General features: G+C 40.3%; 1 protein-coding gene across 1 annotated transcript; it reads right to left on the bottom strand.

Moving 5' to 3' along the window:
• Positions 1 to 476: 476 nt before the first annotated feature.
• On the bottom strand, positions 477 to 23,575 carry PLA2G4F (phospholipase A2 group IVF; the record flags this gene model as incomplete). The annotated part of the gene is made up of 20 exons (XM_080618719.1): positions 477 to 1,514; positions 2,280 to 2,466; positions 2,989 to 3,155; positions 3,486 to 3,680; positions 4,557 to 4,664; positions 5,105 to 5,242; positions 6,386 to 6,500; positions 6,692 to 6,914; positions 8,242 to 8,378; positions 9,034 to 9,169; positions 10,056 to 10,093; positions 10,594 to 10,704; positions 11,730 to 11,896; positions 12,198 to 12,252; positions 13,443 to 13,485; positions 14,081 to 14,121; positions 15,580 to 15,708; positions 17,328 to 17,464; positions 19,365 to 19,437; positions 23,465 to 23,575. 20 exons carry the CDS (start codon positions 23,573 to 23,575, stop codon positions 1,285 to 1,287), a joined length of 2,541 nt encoding a protein of 846 aa, XP_080474845.1. The 3' UTR covers positions 477 to 1,284.
• Between the last annotated feature and the right edge of the window lie 1,389 nt (positions 23,576 to 24,964).

Below are 24,964 nucleotides of genomic sequence, written 5' to 3'. Positions count from 1 at the left end.
AAATCTTGACAACCACATTAGCAAAACTATTATTTATTGAAAGAGAAACATATAAAAAAGATCAAGAATCATGCCTATTTGTAAGCCTTTACATCATTTCAGAAAAGACAAATTTCCTGTCCCCAGTTTTCAAATACAAAATCAATACATTCAGCTCAATGTAAAAGCCACAAAAGTAAACAGTGTTTGTTTGCTTCTCTTTTATATATTGGATATTTTTCAACTGCATAATTCAGTCTTTTTCTCCTAGCTTTCTGCCAAGTGAGGTGAATTCCATCCCACAGCACAGCAGCATCTGACATTATTTTACTCATTCACATTCACGAGGTGTGCTTACCTTGAATATTGATGTTTCTAAAATACACACACACACACAGATTCCTTGAATAAAGATTTGGCTGAATTGCATGCCCAGTATAAGGAAAAAATATCTAATTCAGACTCTTCAAAAGAGCCTTTGCTCCTCTTAGAAAGAGAAAGATGAGACATCAAGTTTCATTAAATGTGATGATCAAACTGCAGGAAGAAGCAACACAATCCCACGATGTGTCTTTAATTGTTAAATACATAAAAGGGAACTATTATTTCCTCAAAACAAACAGTTACTGAAGTAAGGTACTCTATACTGAACTTCTGGGAGTCTAAAAACCATTGTAATCCTTGAGAAAGGTATAAAGGAAATACCACAGAGCTCTTTGAAAGCATGAATAGCAAAAATGGAAAGCAGCTAATGATTGTGCAGTCTTGAAAGTATGTGGGCATCAGCCAGTAGCAGGTTGGAAGCAAAAAGACACATTTCATCTCTCAGTGTGTAGATACAATCTGTAGAGTTCTTGCCAGATGATGTAAATTGTAAACATTCATGAAGGCGGAAAGAACAAGTGAGATAAAGATACAGAAGAAATCAGTGTTTCCTTAAACACTGCCACACACCTTTGACAGAAAGAGGTGCTCCACTCAGTGGAGTTTGGAAGATCATTCTTCGTTTGCTTAAACCATCTGAATAGACCTCTCCAGTCATCTGACTTAAGGCACCGTAAGATGAGGTACTGGTCTAGGCAATTCCCTGCTCTTCTCCACACAACAAAGCAACATCCACATTGTATTGTACATCCCTTCAGATTTTCATAGGAGCATCTGTTATCTGGAATGAATTTTCAGTGTCGCGTGTGCTTCTCCATTCACAAGAAGACAGTTTCCAGCTATTAGTTTTCCGTATTCCATCTTGAACCACACAGCTTTCATACACTGCAGGCCGTCTGTATCCTCAGCTATGGAAGCTGCTCACGTATTTGATGTATTGATGACGTACTTCAACTTCCTCCTTTGCAGAGCCAAGTTTAGGGCTTTAAAGAGAGTGTCCTTGCTGTTCAGAACATTGTAGCGATTCACTTCCACTAACCTGTTGAAATGATGTGGCTCAAAGGTGAAATTTAGTGTACGGTAAGGAGAATCTTTTGACTCAATAACGAAGTCACCAAAGGATTTCTCTTCTTCTGACTCACGCTCAACTCCTGCAGCAAGAAAATAAATAAACAAATAAATAAATAAACAAAGAAACCACACACAAAAAACCCCAGACAAACAAAAGAAACCACAAAAACAAACCAAAAAAACAAACCCAAAAAAAGCCAGCAGTGGTAGACTCATTTTACTTGGATTCTGCAAGGAGACTAGCACAGATAACTCTGGTGAACCTTAACTTTTTTCCCAAAGCTCCTCAGAGAGCCCTGTTCCTTCAGGATCCAAAACGCTTGGAATCTGAAGATAAAGTATTATGACACTTTCTACTTCAACCAGACTACAAAATACATGACTAAAATATATTTTCATTGTGATAAATTGTTTAGTGCATTCATGAATATCACACTCAAAACAGGAAATACAAAACTCAATTCTTCCTGGAAGTGCCACTCTACACTAAATAAAAGACATTAAACACTGTGAGTTTATGAGTGACCTGTGGAGGATAGTATATACCCTTTAAAATATGGTAACTCCTGTTTTTAGCATCCTGCCACTTAAATTTAAATACCAGTCTTGAAAGATGAACATGAAAGTAAATTGCTAAAAACACTTTTGTTTGCTGCTATTACAGGAACAGTAGTCTTGAGCCATAATCAAGCCCAGCACTGGGTGATTCTGCCTTAAAGCAATAATTTAGCAATTATAGGGTAATACTAACAAGAAAGAAAGGAGAGACACTGAGCCCACTGAATTCTCCCCATCAGTGCGCCCAAACGACTGTAAAAAAACTCTTTAATATACAGCTCCCTTACCTGGAGCTTTGTATTTCTGGAAGGTGTCATTCACCAGTGGGAAATGGAGCACAATTGGAGCCTTCGGATTATCATCATCCACAAACATGTAACACTCCTTTGGCTGCTTTTCATCTTCTTCACTCCATTTGATTTTTGGAAAAGGAATTTCCCGCTCCTCACAGTATTTCTGAGTCAATTCTAAAACCTGTTGTCAAAGAATTAAAATGATTTTGATATAATACCAGCAATCTCCAAAGGAAGAGAGACTTCTGATTCAAATAAATAAAATAATGAACAGAACTGAGAACTGCTATCAAACATGAGCAGTTTTCAAACGAAGCTTTTTCTGTTTTTTTACTCTGAATATACTCACCTTGACTTTTCTGCACTTAAACACTTGTCCATACGGGAAATAATTTGTTTGCATGAAGAAAATCAACAATAGCCACTTTTCCATTAGAAGTATACATCTAAGTAACAAGGATTATATGAGCTAAACAAATACTCTCTATTTTAGGTAACAATTTATTTAGGCTTCTGAAAAGTTTTGAATCTTACTACAGTTGTCACTTTCCATCTCCTCATGACTTTCACAGTCAAAAGCATAGATTTATTTTAATACATTCTTTCATTACTATTTGTATTCAGCATCAGCTCATCTGCTGCCATTGTGAATATGATTCTGTGCCTTCATTTTCATGTAATAATGCTCAGCTACATCTCTCACCTCAAACGGAGCTTCCCAGGAATAATTGAATGATAAGATAACATCCACTTCCCTCTCTGGCTGAAGTACCAAAGGAAAGGGAGAGTTGATAGAAAAGCCACCATCTACTAAATACAAGCTGTCTTCCATTGGGGTCAGCTGGTTCGGAAATGCATCCAGATGAGTGCCTGGAAGACACTCCAAGTAACACAAGTAACTATAATGATTCATTACACACCTCTAGGTATAAGCAACAAACAAAGTTTATGCTGGGGCTGTAAGAAGAAAAAAAAGACATTCCTACATGTATGTTCATTTGAGTCCAACCTGTAAAGTCTGATGATGAGCTTGCCTTATATAAGAGAACACACATAGTGGATCAAATTCTTTGCTACAGTGTAAGAAAAGGTAAATTCCCTGACTTTAGTGGAACAAAGCTCACTTATGTTCTGTAACATCAATTGTTCCAGAATCATAACACACTATGTTATATCCCAGATACATGCAGACTCGTTTACCTCTCCAAGCCACAAATTTCTTGACGTTAACATAATCTTTATGAAGATACAATCCCTGCATGAAGTTGAAGGTTTCTCCACATGTGAACCGGGACTTGAAGAAATCCTCTAAGATTTGTAACAAGGGGCCCCCAGGTATAACCAAGCGAGTCTTCAGTCGTGCTGGATCACGGAAATGGAATCTTCGGCAGTCATCTGCAGAAGCCACAGAAGGATGCAGAACACGTACAAAATACTTTCCCAGCTCCAACATTTCAATCAGACTTTTCTCTACAATGTTTAACTAGGTGTCCTAAGGCTGAATTTGTCCTCTAATAAGAGTATTGTAATGAAATTTAAATGAGCTGCGTATCCTATAGATGAATAATTTACCTTCCCTGTTTAAAGGGAATAGGATTACTCATAACTCATTGCTCAGGCTAATTTCAAACCCCCACAAAGAAACCCTTGTTACCAAGTGACACCCACTTCTGTCTCGTAAGACAACAGCCATATACCCACAGTAGCTTTTATAGTAGCAACAACAAAAATGTGGGGGGAAAAAAAACTAGAGCTGCAAAAGCAGAGAAGAAAAAACTTCTCCCCTTACTACCTACTATAAGGCTATAACATGCACCTGAGCAACTCTTGGCTTTTAATAAACTTCCTTTTCACTGCTAGGGAAGCATTGTACATACGGAGAACAACGCATGAACGTACAACCATCTTAACCAAGATTACAAAAATCAGGCCAAGGAGGGAACTGAAAACCTATTTTCCACCTCCTGCTTAGCAGTCTGGCCTCTAGTCTTCCTTTTCTCATGATTGTGCTTAAGACGGCTTCCAGAACTAGCCCAAACTTACAGTCGAAGTCAGATACAAAAATCAAAAAAGGAGGAAGAGAAAGTATACTGTAACTACTGTCTTTGCTAAATGTGAAAAGGAAGGATGCACAGGAGGTTTGCCCAAAACCATCCTTTACACTAATCTTGAAAACTACACGGAGCACGTTTTTGAGTCATATTATTTGTATGATCATTCTAAAACTAGGAATCTGTTGAAAAACCCTACTATTTTAATGTATGTTCTTACCTACAACTTTGATAACATCTTTGAAAGAATCTAGAAAGCCCAGTCCTATACCAACCACCTTCAGGCAGATATCATCTAGGCTTGCAGCAAAGGCACTGCCCCACATTCCTGCAGGAGAAATGTAGAAGAATTTAATATTCAGAACGCTTTTCACAGTGTAATCAAAAGGCCTGTAATCTGCCTGCCATCTGTATGTGAGAGGCTTCTCATTTGACCCCCACTGTTCAAAGAGGTGATGTTTGAGTTTAAACCTTTGAGTTAATCATGTGACAAATTCTGATGTAAAAGTATAATGCAAAAATTTCACCAAGAGAAAAGCTCTTCTATCAGCAAGGTAAAGATGGCAAGAAAATCAGATCTAAAGTAGAAGTTTTTGACAGGCAGCTCATCATGGAATCATCTTGCAGACTCAGGACATCAGGCTGTAAAACTACGAACCTACACCTAAACCTTTGGAGATGAAAATGCATGGGTTTAAGTTGATGACTGCCAAAAGCAGAGTAGCTCCTTTCCATTTCCCCATTTTATTCGTTACTGTAAGACCATACCTTGTAGAAAGCAAATCCTAGGTTCTGGATGTTTTTGGATGAGCCGTCCCATGAAGAACTCACTGTCAAAGTCCTCTGTTCGGACAAAAGCTCCATATTTGCGAAACCCAACTTCATAGGGAGTGAACTCACACCATTCTAAGAACAAGCCAACCAGGTATTTACTCATCTCAGAGTAAACATAGGTAAAAATACTAATTTGATTTCTGTTCAGAGAAGACAGACAGAAAGGAGTTTCCCTCCACTTTTCACCTTCACTATGGATTTCCCTGCCACCCCTCTCAGTGAAACTCTATCTTACACAGGATTAATAAACACTCTTGTACAAGCTATTACTGACTAAATACAACCTCCTTTCTTTCTGGCTTCAGGGGGTGGAAGGATGTTGCATCTTGCTCCATCCTGACTTTGTTATTGCAGAAATAACCTATTTTACTTCCACTTCAAACCATTCTGATCACTCCCTATTCCATTACAAATGGAAGCTACTTCACTTTCCTTAGCCTTTCTTCAAACTATTTGTCATCTCTCAGAAATTATTACAATACTGCCTTGAAAACTCAATTGACCCACTGTGTCAAACTTCATTGTCTGCTTATCAAAGTGTCCCCTCATGCTTGAAAGCTTTCCACAAATACTTACAAATCAAATTCATTGTCATAACACAGACTCCTCCAGAACAAAACAAAAAAGTCCCACAATGGTACACAGATGAACACAAGTGTTTGTATTCCTGTCTCATTATATCTATCCTTACTTGTTGCATCATATTTAAAGTTTCAAGTGACCTGGAACAGAACTCACCTTCATTTTTTAGCATAATTGTATAACCAGTAAGAATGCAGGCTGCTAAATACCACAATTTTAATGATGCATGGTACAAGGTGGCGAATCCATCATTTTACATGAAACCTACACAAACTGATTATCTGAGACTATAAAAGAAAGTAGGTCACCTAATTACTTCAATTCATTGATTCAGACACAGACTTGTGTATTTTAAGAATCTCCACTCTCAGCTCCTGAAAATTTCTGGCAGTGTCTAGGCAAACATGGCTGGAGCGGCCAGAATCTCATTTCTCTGTTAAAGCCACAATGAAGACATTTGTGATCAGGAGGGTAACACTCTACCAAGCAGAATCCTGTTGCCTCTTGCACTACCAACTCTGCTTGAGGCACATTTCCTGTTGCCAGCTACTCACTAGCCAAGGAACTGGATAGGTGAAAGGAATTTATGGATATTAGCCAATAGAAATAAATTTACCATTATCATATTCATACCTGCGAAGTCACCACTGCTAATATTGGGTCTCACATTGACAGCTGCATAGATAGGATAGGGGTTCTGGGCCCATTTCACTGCTTCTTGCTGATCAGAGAGCTTTGATGGATCTTCCTGGTCACAAGCAAGGACGGAGAAGCAGACTTTAGTTAGATAAATTCTGTACCCATACTTTGATTAATTTGAAGCTGTTGCTTACATAGCTTCACTAAGGGCAAACTGTGCCTGACAAATTTGGTGGCCTTCTATGATCAGGCCTCCTGGAAAATAAACAGCAATACATATCCAAGCCTGAACTCTTTTACCTTCTGTTGTAGGAAATATTCCACAATAAGACCCCACAAATCTGTAAAGGAAACTTTCCGTCCACTGATCTCCATTGCTTTCAGCTCCTGGAAATAGTATTTCAGTCGTTCTGGGGAAAATGCCCCTGCTTTGCTGCTGGACACCGTAGCCCGGGCTCTCCTGATTGCATCTTGAAGGTCTTTCTGCGACCATTCAGGGTCTTGATACAGTGTCGATAAACACCTGAAAATGCTTATATTAATGCCATCAGTAATAATGATCCTAATGTAAACAACAGTTTTAGCTAGTTATAATTAGCGCTGCAGTGATTGAACAAAAAGATGAGGAAGTCTAGCTAAAAGATAAAACATCATTAAAAAAGACGAGACTATAATAATGGATCTTGGAATTCTAAAAGCTGCTAAAAACCCTGACATCTTCAGAACAACTTCATCCTGATTGCTTACCTACCTTTATAGGATATTCCGAGCATCATATGCTAGCACACATGAACCAGTTCACGAATGTGAGTTAAATCCAGGCTCTAACAAGCCTGAGAGACTGGTTGATAGCAAGGGTACTACTACATACAGCAACAGAACACAGGTCTAATTAAAGGAGAAACTAGTTTGGACTATTGGCTATCCACATATCCGATGCCTACATTTGTTTGAAAGTGTGTCTCCTTACCAAAAGGGGCAGGCCAAATCACAAAGTTAGTGGAAGAATGCTAAGTGCACAGGAGTTAATTTAACACACAAAGCTCTGGAAGGGAGGATTATACTATCAGGTTGCACAACTCCTCAGTTAAATCACTTCATGAAAACAATGTGTGCTTATTATGAGGGACGATTTCATCTCAAAACCCAGGAACTGAGCTAGTGAAAAATTCTAGCCATGTCTAACTCTGCAGCACATTTCTCCAATCCACCAAAGGCAAGCCAGTGCTATTCCTCTGTTCAGCCACATACAACATTTTGGAAGGTGGTGACACAGTGGTCTATGTGGACATGCTTCCAGTGATTTGCATCACCTCAGCTATCTTGTGAGAAGGAGGAAAGAATGGAAAGGGAAAGGGAAGATGGAGAGAGCAGGGAAACGCAGAAAATTTTTGAAGTCAGAGCTCCAAGGTAACACACAGCAGTTTTATTTAGGCAATACATTTTAATACTCAACTTCCAGGCTTACAAAAGCAGCAGATTCATAAATTCAGTCAGTAGCTGTATGGGTTAGGACTGATAATGAATCTCTTAGACTCTTTAGGATCCCTGTTAGAACTCACAGGTGAGAACTAATAAAATATTTGACTGTGTTCTCTGTTTATGGATGGCACAAATGCAATTTTGGCCTTATTTTGCATCAATACTACCATATTCACTTACAAGTTTCTGGAATCAACACATACCAAGTGGAGCCAGAAACCCCACACAGATATGTTGCAGCATGCAGGTGAGAACTAATAAAATATTTGACTGTGTTCTCTGTTTATGGATGGCACAAATGCAATTTTGGCCTTATTTTGCATCAATACTACCATATTCACTTATAAGTTTCTGGAATCAACACATACCAAGTGGAGCCAGAAATCCCACACAGATATGTTGCAGCATCCAAAAGGCCCAGCTGCTGAAGCCCAGCAAGACTGCCATAGAACGATGTCAGTGCTCTCATGCCACCTCCAGATCCCACCACCGCTACAACTGGAACCTGCAGACAGTAGTCACAATCACAGACTTTTGAATTGCCAACAAATAACAGAAATAATCCCATGTAAGTCTCACTCTTACAAAAATAAGAGAAAAAAAATATCTATTCCTATTTATATTTCAAGTCATTTCAGAGCTCCTTTCTCTATTTTGTAATCGAAATACAACAGTGGCAAACAATGATAGGACAAGGGGTAATGGGGTCAAACTGGAACACAAGAGGTTCCACTTAAACTTGAGAAGAAACTTCTTCTCAGTGAGGGTGACGGAACACTGGAACAGGCTGCCCAGGGAGGTTGTGGAGTCTCCTTCTCTGGAGACATTCAAAACCCACCTGGGCACATTCCTGTACAACCTCATCTAGGTGTTCCTGCTCCGGCAGGGGGATTGGACTAGATGATCTTTTGAGGTCCCTTCCAATCTCTAGCATACCATGATACTGTGATAAAAATATAAACCATATCAGTGTCATCTCAGGGACAGTCACTTACTGAAATTGTTACATATATCTGTTACTACACATTTACTCGCATGCCATACAATATACACATAAGAACGAAAAAGGCAATCATCCTTACAAGAGCACCCAAAAAAACCACAGAGCAAGGTGTCAGGCTAACCCGATGTAACAGTGTCCTCAAATGAGCAACTAATACCTCATCTTTTGAAGGGGATTCTTTTAAGTGAAGAGTCTTCCTCAGTGCTTCAGAAACTATTTTCTTTCTTTTTTCCAAAAATTCTCTCTCCTCTTCACAGAGGTCAAAACCCAGGCGTATATCAAGATCCCAACTGCTGAAGTAGAAACAAAGACAAAAAAACTCCCCTTGGAGCATTTGTGATTACCAGGGAAAAACAATTTCCATGAACACACAATCTAGGTGCTGATCTGAAACACTGGATCCAAGTCTTCATGCAAATTTCAGTGTACACCAGCTATTTTGTAACACCAGATTTTAGATTTAAAAATGAAACTTCATCCTGTTGTATTTCTCCCTTAATGTTGAAATGCAAAGTTTGTGTCATATAGTATTCCAATTAAGCTTCAAGGAACTTCACAAAGAAAGAAAAGATTCTCAGTGGGTGAAGAAGATTGTATGAAGCACAACTGAGATCACTGTAATGACATGAATGGAGAAATGAGAGGAAGAGAGATTAGAGTTTCTGAACTTCAGAGGCAGAAAGGGACAACTGAATGCCAATAAACATGCTATGAGTATGTAAGAGGGAAGCAGGATCTTCAGTTAATGACTAAGTACCAAATGACCCTGTCAACTTACTAGCCAACTGCTCAGTTTTGTGCCTTATTCTTCTAACTTCCTCTATTTCATAGTTCAAACTCTTTACACACTGAGATGTCCTTTCCTACAGCACTGCACATACTCTCAAAACAATCTGTACCTAATAAAGCTACTCAATACTTACACCAGTAGCTGTTCTACATTAGGAACACAAAATTTGTTCATATTTCAGCAATGTTGACACCAATCCAGTTGACATCTGCCCAGTGAAAAGCCACAGCCTTCAGAAGAAAAATAACCATGTATTTTTCCTGAATCTATCCCGAGAGAACAATGCAGGCAACAGAACTCCTCAGAATAGTGGGAGAATTACTCTGCTTCTTCACTATGAGAATAAAGCCCTTCCCTTGTTTTTAGAAGTCTTTGAGGTTCCCACTCACCTCTCTTCAGCTTTAAAACTCATATTCAAACTTTGTCCCTGTGAAAAGAGAGAACGCATCTTGTAATTGACAGTAACTACATAGACAGAATTACTAACTAGGGGTTATGACATCAGAAGGGTCACTTGATACTAACCAAAACAGCAGTTTCACCCACAAAACTACATCTCTAGAACACTTCCTGCTGCACCTATTTCAGACATAGTCAATGGTCTTCACAGAAAGTAAAAGAGCAGGGTGAAAAAAATTATTTCTTCTGCACACTCCTTGAGATTTTCCTCAATATTTTTCTTTCACACCCTAACAGGCTTTTTGCTTTGGAAAGCACTGAACTCTCTTCATCACTTACTCTGCAAGACCCAATCATGAAAACATTTTTAGAAGAATTGCACTGAGTAATCTCAGTGTTTCATTTTAGATATCCAAGGAAACAGCATTCCTAATAATCATGTGAAGCTTAACTTTTCAAATGCCTGCAGGCAAAGGAGGGAAAAGTTATCCCAAGCATGTTAAAACAGTTTTAAAATGTTGACATTACCTCTCCCAGAGAAACGGTTCTATCAACTTTTTGTCCAATAGGAAGGGAATTAACTGGTACAGTCCCCACTCCCAGAACTGTAGTATGCTTTTCAATATCGTTCATACCATCCTATTAAAAACCAAAATGTTATATTTGAGCTCTCCAGATAAAAATTGAAGACCTGTACTTCATATGTTAAAACAGCAAATAATCTTTAAAATCATTATAACTAAACCTTTCCCAAAAGTCTAAGACTTTTCAAGATCATCCTGCTCCCTTCTTGCAGATCTTTACTGGGATTATTTCTGTCACTCAAATCCTTCTTTTTGTTGGTGGTGGTTTGGTTTGTTTAATATAGTTGTCTGTTACAAGCAAAAAATCTCACAGGCCATACTGGAAGCAGTCATCACAATGAATATTCAGTTGCTCCTATGAGATACACACATGGATTCACGTAGAAACTGAAGTGACAGACAAAGCTAAAGAAATCTTTGCAAGTGACAAGTCCTCTGCTACAGAGTATCTCAACAGTGAAGGTAAAGCTGTGTTCATGTAGCAAGCATGTGCAGATTCAGATTTTTGTAAATCCCAAATCCGAACAGATTTTTAAGTGTTGGGGAGGGAATGCTTCTAAGATGAGTTCACTTCTTTACCCAACATCAAACATCCAATGCAAAGTCTGACATTTTTATTCATTTTTTAAATAAAAAACAGTAGTGGGTAAAAAGCAGCGATAGTGAAAAAAAAAATATCTCTGCCCTTACATTCCTAGTGCATAGACAGAAAAAAACACACATTCCTTCAGCCTAGAAATTTCTGATCTGAGCAGTTACAACATCAATGAGTTAAGTTAGAACAAAAAGGCACATCTGGAAGTGATTAGTAACCTTCAGAATAGATGGTCTGTAGCACCACATACATACAGTATTCCACAGGAAACTTGCTTCCAATGCACACTTTTGATATCCACAGGTACCTATACAGTATACCAACATCCCTGAACATCTGAAGAAGCCCCCGGCCTTCTTATGATCCAATTAAGGCTGTCCAATTTATGGTTAATGACATTTTCATGGAACAAAAGGCACTGGGTTTAGGCTGGATTCATTCAGAAGTGGCCTGTGAACTTTGTAGCAGTCAGCACAGATGCTTACCTGTAGGACAGATATGGTTTGCTCCAGTTCTACTTGCAGGTCCAGACAAATTTCTTTATCCATATGAAAGACAAATGAGGTTCCATAATCTTCATTGTCTGGTCCCAGAGGAACACGCAAATGCTTCTGATACGCCCCTGGAACAGACACCTTGACCTCACAGCTCCCTGTGCATTAGAATAAGAAGTTTAGACTCCAAGAGACATTTAAATAAATGTTGAGAATCAGATACATGTTAAGTGCAGCTGAGACTATAAAAATACAAGCAAAAAACTCTCCTGCCTGGTACACACTGGAAGTGACCCAGCATCATTTAGTATCAAAAATAAAGGCAAGATTTACTTAAGAAATAAGTTTTGTAGTCAGCAAATAAAAATGCAGTGTATAAATAAACAATCAAGTCTCCCTCTTGCCCAAGGAATAAATATGCTGAAAAGTAGATCTGACAAACCCTGCAGGTAGCCTTACCTTGCTGTTCTTCCTCTTTGTTGACAGTGCCTTGCAGAGACAAGCAAGGATGAACCTATGAAAAGAAGAAACTAACTCCAATTATGACATTTTAGTTCAATTCTTTGTTGAAGCTTAATCCACCTACTATACCAGATGTAGGCGTACAGCTGCCAAAAACACACTGAGGGTTATTTTGATCTTTCAAATAAAGAACAAGTTTTCTTTTGTTTTTGTTGGAGCAATCCCAGGCCCAGCTACAGGTCGGGCAGAGAAGAGATTCAGAGCAGCCCTGCGGAGAAGGACTTGGGGGTGTTGGTCAATGAGAAAATGAACATGAGCCGGCTGCAGTGTGCGCTCGCAGCCCAGAAAGCCAACCGTATCCTGGGCTGCATCAAGAGGAGCGTGACCAGCAGGTCGAAGGAGGTGATCCTGCCCCTCTACTCTGCTCTCGTGAGACCTCACTTGGAGCATTGTGTGCAGTTCTGGTGTCCTCAACATAAAAAGGACATGGAACTGTTGGAACAAGTCCAGAGGAGGCCACGAGGATGATCAGGGGACTGGAGCACCTCCCGTATGAAGACAGGCTGAGAAAGTTGGGGCTGTTCAGCCTGGAGAAGAGAAGGCTGCGTGGGGACCTCATAGCAGCCTTCCAGTATCTGAAGGGGGGCTATAGGGATGCTGGGGAGGGACTGTAGTGATACGACAAGGGGTAACGGGTTCAAACTTAAACAGGGGAAGTTTAGATTGGATATAAGGAAGAAATTCTTTACTGAGAAGGTGGTGAGGCACTGGAATGGGTTGCCCAGGGAGGTTGTGAATGCTCCATCCCTGGTGGTGTTCAAGGCCAGGTTGGATGAGGCCTTGGGTGACATGGTTTAGTGTGAGGTGTCCCTGCCCATGGCAGGGGTGTTTGGAACTAGATGATCTTAAGGTCCTTTCCAACCCTAACTATTCTATGATTCTTTCATTATTTGCTCTTGTTCCAAAATCACAATCACCATTCCCATTCCAGTAACTGTGGTGTTTTGCAACCAGCTCTTCACAGCTACAAGGTCTCAACACCTGGGGTTTTCCTGTTGGTTTACCTTTTTTAATGCATGTTTGAGTACCTCTTCAGAACCTGCCAGAGAGGCAGAAGCTGGAGAGAAAAGGAACAATTTGGAAGCAGGAGTAGAAATTTCAGCAATTCTTGTCCTCTCACTACTGAAAACTTTCTGAAGGAGTCAATCCCAACGTACATGTAATTGACTTCCAGGTACTCACCACAAGGACTCCGTTGGTCAGTACCTTTGTAGGGGCATCTGAGCTGTGAAAGGAAGAGATTTAATGTGTATTAGGATTGTTTAAAATTTGTTTCATCCTACTTCACAAACTAAATGCCAGGATAAGCACGGGGAAGAAAGGCCCTCAGAGTGTGAGACCAGTAACAAGAATATTTCCCTAGACAGAACAATAAGGGGAAAATACTGAAGAAAATTTGTCTGCAACTATAAGCATGTGCTATGAAGTCTCCACACCTCAGTTATCTGGATAACCTACAGAACAGCTGAGCTTAGATAGACTATCAGAAAGATAAAGTATTCATTTGTTTACACTGCAAGGTTAACTGTGAAAGCTTTCCACTCCTAAGTAACCCATCCATAAAATCTTAATTTCCTTTGCAGTGCTGTCATTCCCATGATGTCCAGCAAAATTTTATTTCTTTGTTGATACTCCAAAAATTTGGGCAACTGGATCTTTAAGGATATTTGTGACCAGCCATTGGTGAATCAACTCAAACACCACAGAGAACTGTGAAGCATTAGCCTTTTTATAAGCAAGACTGTCCCTGCAGAAAAAGGGCAACTAAAACAAGAAATCTGAGGAGCATGAGTTCATTCAGCTCTTCAGGTAAGACTCACCATTTCTCCAAGTAAAACTCTACATCCAGCTCTTCATTAGCCTTTGAAAATAAAAGTTGAATACAGGTGACCCTTGATTTTGAATACAAGTATGAGAAGTTTTTCCAATAGATTAAGCTTTCTTCCCATAAAAAACTATAGTAACTATTTTCATTGCTTTGACAAAAGCTCCAGTTAAATTTTGGAAGGTTAAAATTTATGTGTTTTGCTGTTGTTCTTTAAAGATTCCTCTCCTCCCAGCCATACCCTATGTGACCAGACACATCTGTGTTTGAGGACACAAGTACACACAGTGAAAGCTGGATCTCAGATTCATTGCTCTGCTAATGAGAAGAAAAGAAAGTGTCCTCTGGTTTAAGTACCACTGCAGCACCAACTCTGCAAACAGCTTCTACGTGAGGCTTTGTGCTGCCTCTGATTTCTTATTTCAGCAGATTGCTCTTAGCTCATTGCTGTCTTTGTCTTGTACAGACACTGATCTACCCATCTTTTCCCCTACCATAGCTTACAGTAAATTCTTGATACCACACCTGCTGCAGCTCTTAAAGTAATGAAGTAGAAGCCAATTTAGGTGATTCTCTTTACTGAAGTTTCCAGTTCCATAATTACTGACCAAGATGGCTTAAGCATTTGGCAATCAAGGTAGAGTTACTGGGAACAGGGAGTTACTAAGCCTCTTTCTATGAACACAAATCATTTAGAGTGCTTGTGACACTGATCAACACCTTCCTGCTAACTACATACCAGTTAGTCTGCTTCTGACTACACAAACAGCACTGAAGCCCAGTTTCTCCAGAAAACACATCATTAGCTCACCTTTACTCCAGACCTATTGTAGCAACGTGTTTGAGGGAGTTACAAAAGATCACATCAGTGATGTGGCTTTAGCTATGTAAACCAAGCTGTCTTGTCACAAGTCCATAAACAAGTGCGCAAGGACTGACAGCAGCTCATGCACCAATGTAACATACATGAAGCAGAAGTTGAAGGTAACTGAACATAACTCATATAAGCTTTTCTTTGTCATTGTGTTTGTTAAATATAGAGGTAACATTTGCAGCAACAAAATTCTTCACTGCAAATTGATGATCAACTATATAAGACAGTCTGTAGCCCACACAATGACTGCTGACTGAAGGTGCCTTTCATTTTAAGCCCAGTTTATGCCACTATAGTCTCCTGAAAAATCAATTCCCTTTAAAGGTGTTTTAGTATCTTCTGAAAGACAGCAGTTTCATTTAGCTGGATATCCCAAGGACTGTGAAACACACACACACACACACACACACACACAAAAGAATTACCAGGTATTTTAGAAACATCTCAGGCAATAGTAAAACCATACAAAACATAAACGCATCAGGAGTCATCGCTTCCAGATGCTTTCTCCCCTTCTGGTTTCTACAACACAGATAACTCAATCAGCATGTACTGCAGGATTTCTGTAATGATGAGCTGCAGCTATTCACAGCTGACTTGGGAAGAAGCCAGGGACTAACCTCAGGGTTCAACTTGAAAGTGCGCAGCAGGGGCTGACCCAACTTCATGCCCGCTATATCGAAGACAATAGATGTAAGCTCATCGCTGATGAGGACATCCTTATCATAAAGTGTCAATTCCAGAATATTCTAAAACCAAAGAGAACCAAACAGCCTCAGATGAAAAGATGGAAACACTTCCACAACCCTGAGCACCTGCATACAATAGATGTTTTATGCATTAGAATCATGGAATCATAGAATAGTTAGGGTTGGAAAGGACCTTAAGATCACCTAGTTCCAACTCCCTGCCATGAGCAAGGCCATCTCACACTAGCTTGTGTCACCCAAGACTCCATCCAACCTGGCCTTGAACACTGCCAAGGATGGAGCATTCACAGCTTCCTTGGGCAAACCATTCCAGTGCCTCACCACCCTCATAGTAAAAAACTTCTTCCTTATATCTAACCTAAGCTTTCCCTGTTTAAGTTTAAACCCCATGCCCCCTTGTCCTGTCACTACAAGCATTAGTCAATACTTTTCCCCTTTTCCACTCCTGAAGAGCATTTACTATTTCCAGCAGGGCTTACAGCACAGCTAAGCAAAAAGCTCCTAGTTGACAGTGTTCAGCTAAAAGATTTTCTGAGGTTCCCAGCTAGAAAGAGGTCCCAGCTGAATGCACATGGCAGTACCCTCCACCAGCTTCAGGCACAGATTTCAGCATGGTTCATTCCAGGATGTTATAAGGACCTATCATTCCCTGTTCAGCACTGTCTCAGAGCAGGTAAGCCCAGAAGAAACCAACTGAAACAGACACAGTGAGTACATATGGCACCAAAGAAAGGCCTTGTAGCAACTAGGTTTCAAGGAAACAAGACTGAACTTAGAATTGTGCTGGCATAGCCTCACAGCAGTAACTAGACTGAGACCTCATGAGCCCACAGGAGAAGAAAAAGCTTACACACTTCAGAGCTTAGTTTGCAATTTTCTTATCATTTAAGTCAATCACCATTCCACCTTTGTCACCAACCATTATGGAAAGGTACTCCAGTGAGGGGGATAGTTTCTCGTTAATAAACACCTTATTCCAAAGCATAGGATGTTATTCAAAGCTATAGTGCCAGACTAAAACTAGTATTTTAAAGCACAGTTTCCTTAGTGTCTACTTTGAGAATGAATGCTGACGATCTGAAGACTTTGTTCAATATTCTATCAGGTCCTGCTCAAAGAGCAGACAGATGTACTGTCTCTAATAGGTTGAATTTTGCTTTTCTGAATCAGAGGAAGTGAAGGCAGAACTTGACTGAATGAACTAAGTGGCAGTGATTTTAGTTCCCATTTAGTTCCCATTATGAATTCAGTTCCCATTATGAATTTAGTTCCCATTATCCTCATTCAGCCACTTGGCTGTGTAAGGCAAGTAGAACTACGAGAAGGTAACAGCTACTCTGTGAAAGTAGGTAGAAACTTGCTTTATCAAGGAATTTCCTTGAACTACCAGGTATGCCATAACCTCCCTTTTCCTGTGTTGCATCACAGTTTATGGAAAATTCTAGCTGCAATTTACATGAGAGTGCAGTCACAAACTTCTGTGGTTATCAGTGGACATGCATAGTGCAGCTTTTTGTACCACTGAAGATGATTGACACCTTACAAGCAACACTGGGTTTGAGGGCAATAAAGATCCCTTGGTTTTGAATGAAGTATCAAAAGTAAGGCAGCGCACAAGTGCAGATATACGAACCAGCTCCACAAAGTGCACTTCTTACCTTGACAGCTGTATGGATTCGATACTGGAAAGTTTCATTCCATTCTGGGTTATCAGAGTTGTCAACAACCTGAGTTCGGAAGACGGTAGGAGAGGCAGTGGGCAGCTTTACTTCCACATAGCAGTCTGCCTTGGACACTAGAGAAGGGAGTGTAGAGATAGACATCAGAACAACTTCAATCAAATGTACTCTTTCCTATAAGTTCCTCATTTTCTAGATCTCATTGCATCATAAAAATGCACAAATTTAAGGCTGGACTTGTAAAGCAAAAACCTTTAATGACATACACATCTTTAAAAAGCAGCAAACTGAACACTGGGTACCTAAGTATCTTTTTGGTTCATCCAAACCATAAAGCCCTTCATAAAAGAGGCCACTATTCAAAAAGAGGAAGATCAACTTTTCAAAAGAAGATTACTGCCAATATTGAGACCATTGCCTCTTGTTCTGTCACCAGGCACCACTTGAAAAGTCTGGCTTCATCTTCTTAACACCCTCCTTTCAGATACTTGATCAACAAGATTCACTGAGCCTTCTGTTCTGCAGCCTTTCCTCATGAGAGATGCTCCAGCCTGTTTACAACCTTACTGGTCCTTCACAAGACTCTCTTCAGTAGCTTCAGTACCTCTCACTAGTGGAAAGCCCTGAACTACTGGAGTAGACACCCTACCCCAGCTCCAGATGCAGCCTCACCAGTGCTGCATGAGTACTGAGTAGAGGGGATCACTTTACTTGTCCTGTTGGCAATGCTGCTCCTAATGCACTCAGGATACTGTTAGCCTTCCTTCCAGGAAGGGGCACATTGCCAGCTTATGGTAAGCTTGCTGTCCAACAAGACCCCCCAGGTCCTTTTCTGCAAAACTGAGGTACACTTTGCTCCATCATCCAGATCATTAATGAAGACATTGAACAATAGGGGACTCAGAATTGGCCCTTAGATGATGCCACCAGTTACTGGCTTCTAGCTGATGACCACTGTCAGAACTCTTCCATTCAGACAGTTTTCAATCCAACTCCCTGTCTGCTCCTCCAGTCCATACTTCATCAGCTTCTCTATGAGAATCTTATAGGAGACAGTGTCAAAAGCCTTACAAAAGTCCAAGTACACAATATCCACCACTGCTATACCCTCCTCCAGTCTGGCCAAGAGCTGAGCTTTCTGTTTCCGTTTCCTGAAAACAGCAGATTGTTTCAGATTCTGTCCTTCTTCCAGTTAAGGCTCCTTAACAATGCAAGTATGGAAACCATTCGTTACTTCAGCTGAAGAGAAAGGCCATAAAAAGAACTTCTCTTTACAGTGTGATTCTAGCCCTCAACCTTTCAAGAGGGTTTTCCATTCTTTGAACAGTCATTTGGTATTCTTGTAGTTTAGTGTTGGAATCCAGACATAAAGTTCAGGCAGGCATACTACCTTACTATATTAAATCTGAAGAAATTAAATCTCAAATGAGTTTTAAAGATCCAAATGCCCTGGAGGTTTACTCAACACAGATGAGTAAGAAGAAAGGAATATATACCATGCTACTGAAACCAGGAACATGTAAAAAGTTGTTTCTCTTTGAATCAGTCAACCAAGTACCTCCTGAAAAGCTTCAACGACAAAAAAATAGCAGGCACATGAAAGAAAGCGCTAATCCAACTGAGAAAATAAGCACTTGGAAGCTAGAACTGAAGACTGCTACTTCTAGGCACAAGAAGACTGTTCAGTGGGAGCAAGGGTGAAATTTGCCATGACTGGAGGGCTGAATCCAGAGAAAGGAACATAGAACAGGCCATAGTAGGACACGTAAAGGAGAGGGAAGGAAAACATCAGCAGGACTTATCTGATATTGTTCTGCAAAGTAGCAGAGTTAATCTGTAGCTTGGCCTCACATCAAACTATTAATACATATATAATGTTTTACAAGAGAAACTTTTGTTCAGACATAAAAGAAGTACACCATGTATACATAAGAAGCTCCCGTAACAATGCTACCTATGTTCCAGGTATATACTGAACAAACCATCTGTTTTCATAATATCTTTAGTAATACTTACACAGATCTGTACCCTTGATGTTTCTGGCTCGGAGAACTTTCACTGTTAGGTTGTAGTAAGGGTGCTTCTCCCACTGAAAAGAAAAGAGCAAGCTCAGCATGTAACCCAACTGCAATACCTGCTCTATAACTGCACTAGTATCGGTCCAGAGAAATGGATCATATCAGCCAGCCTAAAATAAGCTATTCATGAGCTAGTCTGGGAACTTAGGCAGCACTTTCGGTGTCCTGGAGGAAGACTAAAGGACTATAGAAGGAAATTCAATTCCCTTTCAGCATGAGTGATGTGTTAGGGTAACTCCTCACAGACCTTAGAAAATAAGTCCCTTATTTAGGGTTTCCTCTAATTATAGATTAATTTGGCTTCACTAATTCATTCCTGCTGAAGGATACACAGATATTGAAGCTGCTCAAATAATTTTAATCATTCCTTGGCTAGTTTAAGACTACTTGCCAAGGGCACATGCATGCTTGAGTAATCACAGACACAGCAAGAATATTAACAGCATGGTCTAAAGACATAGAAAGCACACGTTGTTTACAATGAGAAAAAACCCACTTTCTTGAAAGAACACATACTTCTTGGCAGTTTGAGCAAAAGGCAAACCTTAAATTCCTTTTCATTCTGGACTGTTGCTGGTATCAGCACTCTAAATGTACACACCACTTTACCAGCATAGATCAAAATGCAATCCTTGCTCTTGAAAGCTTCCGGGAAGCTATTTTTGGAAAGTAATATTAGTATCTAGATGCCCAGACGTGAAAAGGAAAGAACAATAGTCTGAGAGAATCCTAGAATATCATGAAGGATAAGCTGGGAGAGGGCAGCAGAAGCCAAGAGAACAACAGCTTGAAGGGATTTTGTGCTGAGACTGCACAGAAATAATTATCTAAAGCTTATGACCTGAATGTGATTCTGCCTCGTTTCCATCAGCTATGACACAATCCTGGCCAGCTAAGAATTTCTTGTATTCTTAACTCCCATTTCAAAACGCTTTTTGTAAGTGGTTGCTACCTCACTTTCATTATTTTCTAAATGGTTGGCTTGAGACCAGAGTTTGATTTCAGATACACTCAGTATTCACCTACAACCGAATTCAACAGGATTTTTACTTACAACAAAATGCTGCAGAGTGCCAAACATTACATAAAAACACAGGCCCTACATATCACTAGCTAGGATCTCAAGGAAACAAATGAACCCTGGACTGTCAAACTCTTTTCAGTATTCTTTATCTGATAAATGGAAGTGTACTGTATTTGTTAAGCAGTCACATACTTGTGGAATTTTCCCTATCACTTTAGCATACTTGCCAGCTTTTGCAAAACAGCATTTGAACATCACAATAAAACCATGACATAGATAGTACACTGAACATCTGTGTCCTGAGTACCACCCACCCTAACCAACAAGCAAAGGGTAAAAATCACATGCGTTGTCCAAGATACCTCACACATAGGTGCCAAATTAAATTTGTGCAAATAAACTCCAATTATACTACTATCACTTTTAAAGGGCAACATCAACATGTTGAATATACATTTTCCCCTCGCTTCTAGGAATCAGATGTTGCACCATTAGCTTTATCCTTCAGACTCTATTTTTTTCTTCTTTTTCAATCATTCCTAATCACCCGTGCTTTGTTCAGTCGCTGATACTAGTTTCTCAGGCAAAGCCTGACCTCCTTTCTGCCTCATTGAGTTGGGCAATGGACTACAGACAGAAATTCAAGATTGCATATATTAATCTCAGCAACTTCCTAAAGGTGCTGCAACTCTTCAGATTGCTGAGAAATGAGCCACATCACACCCCCACTGCTGTCACAGCAATCTTCACTCATGTAGCCTGACTATTGCCTGGAACTCAGACACTATTAGCAGAGAGAACAGAGAACACCCTGAAGATAGCATATCCTTCTTTTACAACATGGAATCTGTCAACATATAGCCACATGTTCAAAAGAAAGGCTTTTCCAAAGGTCTCTAGCAACCTTTGATTTGCAGTCAGTCATTACACAGCCGAAGATAAATTATGATCAGGGTGTGGAAAATGTAAGGGCATATAACACAACAGACATTACACTGTGCTCCCAAGTCTGTGCAATCAGTCATGCCAGAACCTTCTTATGTGCCTCTCCTATTTTCTTTTAGCCAAGGTCATAACATGTTCCAAGGTGAACCTTGCAGACTAATGAAGCAGGAGAGTGTCAGATATGCTCTATCTGAACCCATCAGGGAAAAGGCAGGCAAGTCTGTACGGGAAATGAACAATAAATAATAACAGATCTGCCTATACCAGTGCACATGACAACATATCAATGCATGCAACAGTGCAAGCAACCAATTCCTACTTTGCAGTTTAATGATTTCAGAATCACCCCTTTTCCAGAGCACAGGAGAGGGCATTTGAGGCAAAAAAAACCCAAAACCTCAAGGTCTTTAAATGAGGGTACAAGACTGAATGTTCACATACTCAACCCTGCTAACTGTATCTTTCATCTAAACTGAAGGTGTTAATGCAGCAGCAAGCAACTGCAGAATAGGCTATCTCAGTAACCTCTACCCTCAGATAGCTCAGAATACCTGCCCTTAGAGTGCAATGCAAGTGCTAGGATCCACTCCACATCTCTCAGTGGATGCAGAGGACTCACCATAAGCATGTCAGTTTCATTACAGAAACATTGTCAACAGCAAATAAAAATCTAACTTCTAAGCCATATTTTCCTTCATGTTCACAGCTATCAAGCAAAACCAGGTAGCTCAAAGAAATGTCCAGTTTAACAAGTGAGCACTTTCTTCCCAGCTTGTTCCTGCTCCCAAGTAAACACTGCTGCCCGTAATTCCCTTCCTTGTGGCTGAAGTGTCACAAGTTTGCTTTTAAACACAAAAGCAAACTCTTAGCTTTCTTAGGCACCACTTGCACTTCCCCTTCTTCCCCAGAAGTGTGTACCCATAAATGTGAGAGGAGACCACAGATCCAGTCATAAGAACCATGATCTTTTGGAGGCCTAGGTTTAGAATCAGCCAGGTGATTTGCACAGTGCTAACAGCTCAGTATCACAACAGCAGTGGCAAGCACTGAGCTTGCTCACTGTTTATTGTTGTTTGTCTTTAGTGTGTGAAACTAAGACTGAACTTCAGAAATTAAAGAGATCTGATTACATTGAATTCACTTACAAAGACAAAAGGATGACCTGCTGCCCCATGCCTCACTCAATACAAAATCTCTCACTACCAACCAGCACTACTAAGCTAAGCCATATTGAATTTTTATTTATTTCCATAGTGAGTACCTGAGGGGAAATATCACATTCAGTGGTTTACGGGTTAATGGCAATCGCATCAGACTAACACGAGTCTCTTGTAGCCCAATTTCCCAACTACTAAACAACATTTAAGAAAAAGTCAGTAAGACGATTTTTATCACACAGCAAGAAGAATTGTAGAGAGGACATTTAACAGTCACCTCAATTTTAAGTTGTAGATTCTGGGGGGGGGTGGGGGGAGAGAGAACAGGTAATCAGGTAACAGATCAGATCTCCTAGGCAGAGACTCCTTCACAAACACTTGGTGTAATTCAAACCCAAGGTTATTGGCCACACCATCTTATACAACGGAATGATTACCAGTTAAAGGGCAAACACAGTAAAACCCCTTTATCCAATGTGGTTGCTCAGCCTTATGACCAGGCGGTGACATCATCATTAATCTTTGTCTATTTTAGATCATTAAGCTTCGTGGGATAAGGTAGAAAGCAGAAAGGTAGGGAAGGTAATCAAGGATATCTTGCAAGAAAACACATCAGCATTATTCTATCTCTGCTGATAAAAAGCACAGTATTTTGGACTCTCCCCCGCAAAAAATACTTGGCACCAGCTTAATTCTGTTCCCCAAAAAGCCAAGGAAACAGAGACCCGCTCTGCCTCACAGAGATTCTGAATTTAATAAAAAATGAGATCTCCATTAGCATTATTCTCACCCAAAACTTTCCCCTAATGAGAAACTTTTTGATTAGGTCCTGCATAAGTGGAGGACTGGCTTTTCACATGCGCAGTAGCAGAAGTCACTGCTGGACACATCGGCTGAGGAATGCTGTCTTACCCGCCTGTGGTAAAACCCAGTCTCTTTCCTCTCCTTCCTTTGGAAAAGCACAGCTGCCAGAAAAGGCAGGACTCGGGGTGGAATCGTGCCCCGCAGCACCTCATGGAACATGGGAAAAGTGTCCCGTCGTCGCCACAGAAAACCCGATAGAGGGAAACGCAGAGAACGAAGAGTCCCCCGACACGCGGCTGCGAAGGGCTGCTCGCAACAGGCTCAGTCTGAAGTCTTGGGCAGGACTAGGCTGTGCTCCAGCTGTGGGAAGCAGAGGTGTGGCCTGCACTTGCCAAACAACCCACTTCAAAACCTCGCTGCCAGGTTTTCCAGACACAGGTAAAAGATAAGGGCAGCAAAGCAGCACCCAACTGGGAAGCCCTGGGTAGGAGGAAGCACTGCTCCATGATCAAGCCACAACCTCAAAACCCCCAGTCCAGATTTAGTTTGAGAGTTCCAGCAACCTCATCTTAGACTCTTTGGCCATTTTAAACCCTTTCGGAGTTTCAGCATACCCTAAAAAATAGTATTTTCAAACAGAAAGAAATTCCCATCTTACAAGCCTGAAGCAAAGCCAAACTCCTCATTGACTGTAGCTATTCAGAGAAGTTTCAGAAAGGCCTGAGTGCAGACACAACAATTTCGACTGTATTAGGATGCCTCAGAGAATATTGATTCACCACCACGTTTAACTTCTCACTATGTAAGCAGCCTGCAGAAGTCCTCCCTTTATTCTCATTTCCATGTAGCACAGTTTCAATTCTTCCACCAAAGGTTCTTGAAAAACTGTACAACAGAGAGGGAAGATTCTTTATGAGTCTTCTGGGCCTTGAAAATAAGTAGTAAAGGAATTTGTTTTATTGGAAGTGATCAGTTTATTAACAGCTGCTCACAGTTGGCTTGTCTGAAGCTTCTCATCAAAGAGCTTAAACTGAGGGAGCAGACTGAAAAACAAACCCAGGTTTTTCAACAATTAGAAAGTGGCAGAGAATGTACAAAAGCCAGTAATGCAGCATGTCACCAGCCCCACGCAAACATGAGAATCTGACACATTCTCAGGAAGGTCCCATTCATTAATCATTTCCTGTCATTAGTGTCAGTCACTAGATCAGAATTTAAGAAAATTAATAAAAGCATAGGCACCGCCATTTGCAACACAAACAAGTCACTACTAGTTAGGCAATTCACAGACTTAAGAGCCAATGCGCAGGCAAAAAGCACACCTAATACCATTGCAAAACAGCCAGCAACTGCTGTAAAGCTCTTACGCAGTAGTAAGTTGTATGGTAGGCACTGGACTGAAAAAGCAAGTTCTTTGCATTTCTACATACTACTGCATTGGAAGTGAAGGACTGTCATATTAGGTTTTATTTATCTTTGAAAAATTCCAGAACCATAAATTGGATTTATTTAATCTAATATATAGCTTGATATACATCACAGGAAAATTGAGACAGCTTCACACAGTACGCTAACATGGAGAAATCACACATATTCTGAACAGTTTAT

The sequence above is a fragment of the Psittacula echo genome, assembly GCF_963264785.1.
Source record: "Psittacula echo genome assembly, chromosome: 5".
Lineage (NCBI taxonomy): Eukaryota > Metazoa > Chordata > Aves > Psittaciformes > Psittacidae > Psittacula > Psittacula echo.
Note: the sequence above shows the minus strand (reverse complement) of the source record. Positions and strands in the feature narration are given on the sequence as shown.